Below are 10,230 nucleotides of genomic sequence, written 5' to 3'. Positions count from 1 at the left end.
TGTTTATAATATTTCTAATGAATAAATGTGAATAATTGGCCTGTGGGAGGGGCTAAGCCTTTATAACGGGCATTTTTTTTCCAGTTAGGGAGAGAACCTCAACGCTGTGTGCCATCTGCCATAAAACACCAGAAGAAGAAGTTAAGAAGAGAGCAGTCTTGGTTGCAGTGGTGGCAAAAAACTCTACTCTCTGTATTCTCTCTTTGTTGGTTTGGGAACTCATGTCAAAAGACAGATCTCTGGACGCAGAGAGATATCAGGGAAAGAGCTGGAACATACACAGCACAAAAATGCAAAGCATGTTTAATTTTCAGAAACGGATTGTGCACTAAATTATTGTTTACACTCTATTTTCTGAAATATGCCTTATAGTTCACAATGTGCAAAACCCCAAAACAAATGATTTAACATTCCACCTTTGTTTCAGAAGACTTTCTCTTGTGTATTTAGAAACAAATCTACTTATAACAGTTGGATTTATGATTTTCTTTTTTTTTTTTTAAAGTATTTTTTGAGACCTTTGGTTGAAAAACTGAAAGTTTTACTTATAATTAACAGTTTTTTTATGGAAAAGAGAAAACTGATCGTCCTGTTACTTTTTTCTTTCAATCGCTTTAGTAAAGCTTAAGGATAATTTCAATAAGGAGGATCAATAACACTTCCTAAAATTCCAGGCTGTTGTTAATTCTGCACACCACTCATGATCACTTTTTAATTCTGAACCAAAAGCTAAATTGCCTGCCTTTTCTTCTCAGCAAATCTCCATCACTTTTTTGCCTCATATATGTGGAAGTTTATCTCTCCTGCATTCCAGATGGTTTTGCCAGTCAATCCTCCACGCCGTTATTTACCAGATATAATGCTTTGGAATGATCTGCCCTTTTAACAACCATCAACGTCTAGCTTTGGAGTTTATTCACCTATGATCTGAGCTTATCCCCTGAATCTAAGACATCACAGGTGCAGAGCATAACCCCCAAAGATTTATGGACCAATTCTCTCTATATTTTTATGTGTCAAAAATGAATCATTCTTGTGTTCCTAAGATCTTTCCTTATTGAAATTCATGTTTAACTTTGTTTATGCATTCCATGTTATCTGTCCTGGAAATAAAGACAGACATTTTAAACTGTGAACTGTAGACAGACTATGCAAATGCTACATCATTAACCTGACATTATGAATAAAAACGTTCTAACATTTAAAAGAAAAACTGACAAATATTAACAAAATGAGATCCAGCAAATTTAGAGCTTATATACTAATCCTCAATTGTGAAACTTTTAATTGAAAACATTTCATTTTTTTAACCCCAAGGGTTTTGGCAAAAGATAAAATAATTACTATTACATGAATATATTTGTTATAAAGTTTTACAGAGCAGAGAAAGAAAACATCACAGCTGTTCAAGTCCACATTGCACAGGAGAAAAGGTTGGAAAAGAGAACCAGCAACAACAGAAAAGGATCTCTGTGAAGCAAGCAAAGCTTGTGTTGATGATGATTAAAGTAAATTTGTATTTTTAAATAGCAAAACTAAAAATATGACTCATTTTTATTGCTGTTTTGTTATCATTGTGTTCACTATGAGTGCTTCTTTTTGGACATGTTTTCCTGTTTACTCCTTGTTTTGCAATGACAACAAAAAAAGTGGGTCAGGGTCCCAGATGCTGCCTTTAGACTGTGAAATGCACAAGCGTGTTTTTCCGGGGTTTTTTTTTCCTCCAGCAACGACAAAAACAACTTAAAATAAGAAAACTCAAACATCTGCGACCTTTTTTTTTTTTTTTTACAGCATTTAGGTTGAAAGAAGAGTTTTAAAATGAGACACATTTCTCTGTGCTGTCAACTTTAGTGCAAAGTGAACAAACATAATTTAAAATAAAAACATACCAGAGTCTTAGGTGATCCCAAGTGAAATCAATGTTGTATTTTGAACACTATTTATTGCACACACCAACAACAAAAACCCCTAATGATGTGATAAAAACCCAAGCCACCCCTCATAATTGTACTCCCATCAAATAATCAATAACATCATGATGGACAAAGCAACTAAGTCAATGCATTTTAAGATTGATTTCAACATTCTGTCTTTGTTAGGTTTTCTCCTCCTAACACTATCAAACAATATTCTAATGTCAGATCTTTGAAATTTGTACTTAAAATGTTTTTGCATATACTACAAATACTAAGAAATTGCTAATTTATCGTGTGAATATTGGGAAGCTAAGACTTAAATAAAGATACATTGTTCTGCATGTTACACAAAAATAACTCTCATAATTGGTAGATCTTTAAAATGATTTTCTATGTAAAAGGTCCCATATACAGTAGCTGGTGGCAGGCAAAAGTTGGGTTTATCTTGTGACCACATGATGGCAGTAGAGATTAAGTAAAGAGTAAGTCAACAAATATAGAATCAGATTGGTTTCTACATGAGGTCAAACCAAAAAGGCCTATTCCTATTTAACATTTTCCCCAAATTTATCTAAATCTGCACTAGTGAGCACTTCTACTTTTTTTAGTTTATTTACCCACCATACCTGTATAAGACCCTGCATAGACTTTAGACTATACGGAAGTTTTATATCTTTCAGTTCAGCAACAAGAAAGTGAAGTGTTTGTTTTGTTGTTGCTTATGCACAGATCATTTCTTAAAGAAATAAAACAAAAAAAAGATAACGGTTTGAAACTTAAAAAGAAAAAAGCCTTTTGGATTTTTGGCATTTCATGGAAGCCATCTGGTTTCAATGCTCAATTAAACTTTGGAGAATGTGACAACCTTAAAAATATTTGATTAATTTCTAACTTAGGTATGTTACCTTGGACAATATAAAAACATTAAGAAAAGCATGACAGCACAAGCTTCAAAAACATTTGAACAGATAATAAAAATTTAAAGTTAGAGCAAAACTTGTCATGGCACCTCTGTCAGCCCCGCCCCTCTGCTCTGCTCCTGACTCCACCAGCTGTGACCAATTCATCCTCATCAACTCTGCCCTTCTTAAGGAGACCCAGCTCCACAACTCATCGCCAGATCATTACCCCTTATGGTGACTAACCTGGTCTCAGTCTTGCTTATGTTTATGCATCCTATGCTGATCTTGCAACTAACCTTATTATTCCTGTCTCAGGATTCCTGCTCACCAGTGTCACCTGTGTAGAAGTCAGTTCGAGCCCCCCTGCTGTTCTGGAAACATCACTCTCCGCTAGCCGCGTTACTACCTCCAGCCACGCCTCAATCTTCGCTCCTCTCTGGATCACATTCACGCTAGCACCATCTTCCTGGAAGGAAAGAATAAAAACTAGGGATGGGAATCGAAGCCCCATGAAGCTCTCATGGGGCTTCGTGTAAATGTGCCAGAAAAATGAATGAAGCATTTGGGGCTTCGAAACCACACAGAACAGCGGCATCTGGTGGCAGACAGGACATATATCATCTACTCCACTAAGTTCCTTGCCCTTGTAACACTTCAGTGTGGAAATAAAACAAAGACAATGTTTGAAGATTTGTGAGAAGTGCTTGTGTTACATTGTGAATGCCATGTATAAAGTGAGAATGAGTGATTGTGAACCAGGGTCTAACATGACTGGGTGGGATACATGTTATAGATTTTTATTTAAAAACAGAATTTTCTCCACTGTGCTGGGCTTCAGCCTGTTTCGTCTTTGGCTGACGATTTCGCCAGCCTTGGAGAAGATCCTCTCACAAGGCACAGATGAAGCTGGTGTGCATAAAAACTTCATTGCCAGCTTGTAGAGATGTGGGTATAAAACCTTGTGGGTAACCCAGTATCTCAGTGGGTCCTGAGTCCTTGGGATGTGAGGTTCCTTTAAGTACCTAGAAGGACATTAATAGCCTATTGTCATGCACCAGTCTAAAATGAGCAGAAGTTATGATGAGGATTCTAATCTTTACTGTACCTCTGAACCTCCACTGTTGCACTGGCAGTTGGGCTGGTCACCTGCTGTTGAACCCCCACATGCCTGTCCAGCAGGGCCCAGAGACCACCATCTTCCTGCTGACTTGAAGGACCTTCTCTAGGTGGCGACTGTGGCTGTGCCTCTGGAAGTAGCGCCTGCATTGTTGCAGCACACTCTTTAGTGAGTCGCTCTATGGCCGTGTGGGCAGAGCCTTGGCTGCAGAACCCCAGCTCTTTAAACCTTGGGTCCAACAAGGTTGCCATTGACAGAGCAGTGACCTTCTCCAGAGCTGAAAACCTCTCATGGAGATTGTTCTTCAAGTTAGTGGCCAGTTTTTCACCAAGTGGGTGTGTGATCTGACCACACCTGCTTGAGATGTAATGTTTCAGCATTTTGACCATGGGAATGACTTTGGATGCTGACACTCGTTTTTCTGTCGAAAGCTCAACTGTGGCCTCTTGAAACGGTGAAAGAACGCTCAAGCAGTGGTGTATGGCCTGGTAGTCCTCTGAGGTGAGTGGAGGAAGGTCTGTATGGAGGGTGGCCAGAGCTGCCCCCAGTGGCTCTCTCTCCTTAAACAGCCTTTCCAACATATTAAATGTGCTGTTCCATCTTGTTTCCACCTAAGATAAGACAGCAAGCACATTTTAAAGGAGAGAAGAAAGTAACACAATAAACAACTGCAAAAACATGTAAAATCTTAGATTTAAAAAAAAGAAAATGTTTCACCTCTTATTAATTTGTGCTCTGGCCTGGCCAGCTGTCGCTGCATCTCTGACAGCTTCTCCTTCGCTGTGGTGCTGGATTTTAAAAGACCGACAATCCTACGCCCCTTACTTCGGATATCCTCTAGTTCAGGGGTTTGGGCAAGGGACTTTTTCACCACCAAATTAAGCATATGTGCAAAACACATTATGTGCCGAAGCAGTAATATATTAGCACATGCAACCATGTTGGGAGCACAGTCTGTAACCAGGCCTGTCACCTGGAAGAAAGATTACATGTTCACAAATCATGTATATTAGGTATTGGGAGGCCATATTGATGAATGATTTTGTACTTTATTGATCTGGCTCGCACCTTCCCTTTAATTCTCCATTCTTCCATGAGAAGATTTTTGGCCTCAGCCAAGTGAGCTGCAGTGTGGGTTTGGGGAAACTTCAGAACCCCCAAGACCACAGAGGCCAGCTCCACCTAGAATGAACCAAGTCAAACTGAGATACATAAACCAAAGCATTGCACAAAGCAGGGGATACCTACCTCCTCGGTGATAAAATGGCATGTTACAGCCAAGTAAGAGTCCATGTTAATGGATGTCCACATGTCTGCTGTAAGGCTGACAGCAGAGGCCCTGCTAACCACATCTAAAGCCTTCTCCTTTTTGGCTTTGTACTTCTCCTCCACCATTGTCCTCAAGGCCTTCCTATTAGGAATTATGTAGGATGGGTCCAAAAGGTTGACAAAAGCCTAATAGTGACAAATAAAATACAGCTTATTATGTACACAAAAACATAAATAATGTAAATGCTATATAATATTAGCCACCTTACCTTGAAGCCTTTGTCTTCAACAATTGAAAATGGTTGTGCATCCATTACAATCATATCCACCAATGCAGAATCAAGTTCTTGCTTTCTTGACACTGCAAAATATACATAAGAAAAAAAAAATATTAATTGAAGCTGAGCCTCGAACCCGGAACCTCAGCATTCACATGTCACTGAATTTTCCACTGAGCTATCTGTTTCAGTTCTTAGTATGCCATTAGTTGGATATATTGTTATTACCAATACAAGGTGGATTGAAGGCTTGATTTGCCGACTGCGGAGTTTCAACATGATGAACGGAGCGGAGATGTCGCATCATGGAGGATGTACTATCATTAAATGCAAATTCATGTTTGCAAATCAAACATTGCACCTAAAAAAAAATGGAAAGAATAAAAATGATTCCTTTCAACTGACAGACATACCTATAAAACTGACATAATCAGCAATGGCTACTAATAAAATAACGTTAATAGTGTATTACCTTATTTGGAGAAATCAAGTTGAAATGATCCCAAGCCACAGAACGTTTTTTACCGGGTGCCATGACGTTGATTCTTACGATACACGGGAAACAACAGAACTGGTCGGGAAACGTTGTTTGGGATTCATCTGTATTTATAGACAACAGCGCGCCCTTCTGATCAAACACACCTGCGATTTGAAACCTGGTTCAGGTGAGTGATGCATTTGGCGCGTCATACGTCATCAATCACGTGATCTGCGCTGGTTGACACACGCTTTGAAACATTGTGCCGAAACACTCTGTTTCATGAAGGTGAACCGCGCGCCGAAGCCCCGTGTCAAACGGGCCATCCCTAATAAAAACCCTTTCTTACCTCTCATCTACCTGGGTCCTCATTCTGGGTTCCAGCATCTGGGTCTACCGCTCCTCCGAATCATGACAAAACTACAAATAAGATATTGAAACATTTCCGATTATTACTAAATATTTTAAACAGTTATGTTAATTAGACTAACATTGCATGTTAAAATGTATTTATGCAAATTAGACATATTTATTAATGCAATAATAAAAACATTCAAATGATGTCTAAAAAAAATGTCAAATTGAATAAACAAAGCTTTGCACCTTCAGAATACCTTAGAAGAAACATTTAATTCATTTAACAAATCAATTATAGAGAATTGTAAGTTATTGAAGTGTTGAATTGCCAAGAAGAAAAAATAGCATTTGGGGAGGGGTCAACCAATACACTGACTTATTTATTAAAAGGATTTTTTTTTAAATAATTGAAAGGAAAAACTGTGTTCAATTGTTCAGACTGCTGTACCATGACACAGAATTTTATGTGCGGAGCATAAAAAAGTAGCTAAATTTGTACAACCTCAGGTAAAAAGAAAAATAAACTTCTCTGACAGTTCTCTGGCAAGACCAATAGCCGTGGATCACATCACATCTGAGCCTGGGTGTCCGTGGCCTGCGTTGTAGGCTCTGGTCCCTGCCCCGAAGCGCCGACATTCTCCAAAAGTCCAACTGGGTTAGCCTGGTCGGGCCATGTTTACAATATTCCTTGTGGACCCCCTCTCATGGGTGTCCTCCTCCTGGGCAGGGGTGGCCTGCCCCTGCCTTGCTCTCTCCTGGACCAACCGTGGACTGGGTGGGTGGCTACCTGGAGCGTGGGGTGGGTCTCCCTTGGGACCCCGGCTCGCGCCTGGGGTTGGCGTGGGGGGGGGGGGGGTGCTCATAACTCCTGGGTGGTGGTGGGCTGCTCATCTGGGGCTGGGGGTGCCCTCCCGACGCAGCGAGGGGGGGACTGCTCTTCTGGTTGGGCTGGAGCTTGCACTTTCTGTCCCCCCATGTCTTCCTGCTCTCTGGCGTGGGGGGCCCCTGTGGTGGTTCTGCTGGCCCTAGTCCTGGGTGGCAGATTAGGCTGCCCGTTGGATGGTTTTCCTCTATCTGCCACCGTGTCGGGGGTTGAGGGGGTCCTGGCTGCCGCTGCTGCTGCGGCGGGGGTCTTGGTGTGGGGATGACTGGGTACTCTCCCTCCTTCATTTTACATTCCATCATCCATCCCCGGAGGAACAAGAACACTCACTCGAGCACAGGTGTTAGCTCACCTTTACGCAAATAGTTTGCGTGCTGAATGACATATTTTACGTGTTGGTCTGAATGCATGTGTGAATAGTAGTTGTATTGTGAAGATGTTGACATCTATGTATGTGAACATTTTTTGAGATATGTTATGTTATGTTTGTAACATTTGAGTGTCTGCTTGGACAGGCCCCGCCCCTTTTAGATTTGTCCATCCATCCATCTTCCTTCACTTATCTGGGACTGGGTCGTGGGGGCAGCAGTCTTAGCAAAGATCCCCAGACTTCCCTGGCCTCGGCCACTTCCTCCTCTGGGGGGACCCTGAGACGTTCCCAGACCAACCGAGAGACGTAGTCTCTCCAGCGTGTCCTGGGTCTCCCCCGGGGTCTCCGCCCAGTGGGATATGCCCGGAACACCACGTCCAGGAGGCGTCTGGACTTGATGCCCGAGCCACCACAACCCCCCCCCCCCCCCTTCTATAATCACCCTCCTACCCCCTCCTCTCTAACATCCCTCTCTCTTCTTCCCTCCTTTTCTTCTCCGTCCTCTTAAAAAAGGGGTTTATTCAAATATACCTCTGGTATTTCAGAAGATTCATAGCCCCTGTTCTAACAGTAAAGTATGTCCAAAACAAGAGGCCTTCAGCTCTAGTCTGTTTGCTCAGCTGTTGGACAGGACAAGTAAAAAAAAATATATATATATATATATATATATATATATGTATTTTATTATTTTTTCATAAACAAACTTCATCTGATTCACTTCAAATCTAAATGTTTGATTAAAAGTTTGTGACTTAATTAAGGTGCATTATTACTGCATCATAAAAAGACTGTTCACGTTTGTGTCATAAACTGTGAAAAACGCATCATCATTTCAGCACAAAAGCTTTAGACCACAATAGTGTCAGTCAGCACACAGTTAAAGTTCTCTGCAGCGCCTTCTGCATGACCTTAAGTACATCTGTCAGCATTCAGTATACTTTAACCCTTGTGCTAGCCTAGGAACTTTAACATTGGGAGTTGGGTCATCTAGACCCCACAAGACAGTGCGCTGAACCTTTTTTCTTCCATAATTTGTGATCTTCACTGGTTTCCATGGATTACATGAAATCCTCTTTACCTTTATCCACCTTTGTCATGGTAGGGAGAACACGTCAATGTAAGGGTGAGGTCATAGGATAGCACAAGGGTTAAATCCCTTAATATTTGAAAAAGGTAACTAAAAATACATGCTGAGTTTCACCTAAGTAGACAGCAGAGGAAGAATCCATTAAAATATTGATTGATTTGGTCTATTTTAAGTAATTTCAACATTTAATAAAACAACGAATCAAGACACTAAAAAGAGACCAATTCTGCTTTTGTAAACATGTAGGTACAGAAATACAAATGAAGCTAGACATTAGTTTCCAGTTGACCTTCTCAGGTGACCTTTATTTGATCTGAAATCATTCTTTGAGTTTTAAAAAAGGAGGAAACAGAGTAGAATTTCTGATTCAATTCATCTAAGCCATCTAAGTATGCTAATAAAGTGAATAATTATAAAGGCTGCCAGACAAAACCATATTCTTTTTTTTTAAACTCATGTTATAAAGTTTATACACTAAGAACAAAGTTGTCAATCATCTAACTTATCATGTTGTCTGTAGAATATTATTTTGAGCCATCCCACTGGCTTTAAATCTTTTAGTGCACTGAGAGAGATTTAAGACTGTGGGCTTTATTAACATCGTGCTGATGTCACAAACCGAGTATCTTTAATTAAATTGACTGAGGTTCAGAGGAAGCTTATACTGACAAGAAAAAGACCATTGTTAGTCATTAAAAATGCAGCACATGGCTTGAAGAAAAGATATTTAAAAAATGATTATAATTTAGTTCAAGCAATAAGTTTCAACTCCAAAGTGAAGTTGATTGCTTTTATCTGAACACTAGATGGCACTACTGTTTTTGTAGTAAAGGGAAATTGTGGGATAGTTTGTTCGATTTTCTCAGGTTTTACTAAATCTCAGTGACATGCTTTGTTCATAATAAGGATACAGGGCTTCTGATCTTTTTGCAAACAATGTTTTAGTTATATTCTTTAGGGTTCTGTTTTGAAGGTAAATGACGAAACGTCTTTTTAGAGTTATACTTATTAATGCCTGTTTCATTTACGCAATTCCACACTAATAATGGGAGTATATTATACATAAAATGATAAGACTTTTTAATGTAATCATCAACTTTAAAACTTCAGTAACATTTATATCTTGACAAAACTTGGATAAAAGTTTTCGTTTAAAGACAATTCTATGCATTTATCATCTATAATGATGGCAGATCTAATGTCTCAGAGTTTTAAATTTAAGAAAAACATTCTCATTCAATGATTTTCAATCATTCAATGAATTTACTGCTGGAAAGATATAGCACTCTATCTGTCACCTCTGGCTTTAGGGTTTGAAGTACCCGTGGATTTCTATAACAGAAATGTACAAAGTTGTTTTATTTTTCCCATCAGCATTATGATATATCATAAATAATCTCTTTTTTTATAATGTGCTTTGCTTACTTTTTTGTTGTTATTCACAAAGGAACAAGCTGTGGAAAACACAAAGAACAGCAACCCCAGTTTCTCTCTCAGGTAAAGAGAATTGCAAAAACTGTTTGTTGTGGACAAAGTACCAAAAAAAATGACAAAACTTGAAAAATACATT

General features: G+C 39.5%; 2 protein-coding genes and 1 long non-coding RNA gene across 3 annotated transcripts; 1 reads left to right on the top strand and 2 right to left on the bottom strand.

Annotated features, from left to right (window-relative positions):
* Positions 1-2,621: 2,621 nt before the first annotated feature.
* On the top strand, positions 2,622-3,509 carry LOC110017455 (uncharacterized). The gene is made up of 2 exons (XR_002292865.3): positions 2,622-3,055; positions 3,137-3,509. It is a non-coding gene; the product is annotated as an uncharacterized LOC110017455 (long non-coding RNA).
* A 93-nt stretch (positions 3,510-3,602) lies between these two features.
* On the bottom strand, positions 3,603-4,642 carry LOC144988726 (E3 SUMO-protein ligase ZBED1-like). The gene is made up of 2 exons (XM_078939591.1): positions 3,927-4,642; positions 3,603-3,843 (listed from the first exon to the last, which is right to left on the bottom strand). The coding sequence occupies exons 1-2, from the start codon at positions 4,517-4,519 to the stop codon at positions 3,609-3,611; spliced, it is 828 nt and encodes a 275-aa protein (XP_078795717.1). The 5' UTR covers positions 4,520-4,642; the 3' UTR covers positions 3,603-3,608.
* Positions 3,603-6,311, bottom strand: LOC144988725 (E3 SUMO-protein ligase ZBED1-like). Its single transcript, XM_078939590.1, has 6 exons — positions 5,958-6,311; positions 5,714-5,846; positions 5,477-5,568; positions 5,187-5,393; positions 5,007-5,120; positions 3,603-4,911 (listed from the first exon to the last, which is right to left on the bottom strand). The coding sequence occupies exons 1-6, from the start codon at positions 6,018-6,020 to the stop codon at positions 4,633-4,635; spliced, it is 888 nt and encodes a 295-aa protein (XP_078795716.1). The 5' UTR covers positions 6,021-6,311; the 3' UTR covers positions 3,603-4,632.
* Positions 6,312-10,230: the final 3,919 nt, after the last annotated feature.

Source organism: Oryzias latipes, chromosome 21 (assembly GCF_053564925.1).
Source record: "Oryzias latipes strain Hd-rR chromosome 21, Olatipes_Hd-rR_3.1".
NCBI lineage: Eukaryota > Metazoa > Chordata > Actinopteri > Beloniformes > Adrianichthyidae > Oryzias > Oryzias latipes.
The sequence above is the reverse complement of the archived record's forward strand: the minus strand, read 5'-3'. Positions and strand labels throughout refer to the sequence as shown.

Bases quoted from the DNA above. Each gene is read 5' to 3' on its own strand.
- LOC144988726 (XM_078939591.1), bottom strand. From the start codon at position 4,519: ATGTTGGAAAGGCTGTTTAAGGAGAGAGAGCCACTGGGGGCAGCTCTG. The intron at 3,844-3,926 runs GTACAGTAAAGA...ATGTCCTTCTAG, and splicing joins GCAACAGTGGAGGTTCAGAG to GTACTTAAAGGAACCTCACA.
- LOC144988725 (XM_078939590.1), bottom strand. From the start codon at position 6,020: ATGGCACCCGGTAAAAAACGTTCTGTGGCTTGGGATCATTTCAACTTG. The intron at 5,121-5,186 runs GTAGGTATCCCC...GGTTCATTCTAG, and splicing joins GCCATTTTATCACCGAGGAG to GTGGAGCTGGCCTCTGTGGT. The intron at 4,912-5,006 runs GTGCGAGCCAGA...TCTTTCTTCCAG, and splicing joins AATGGAGAATTAAAGGGAAG to GTGACAGGCCTGGTTACAGA.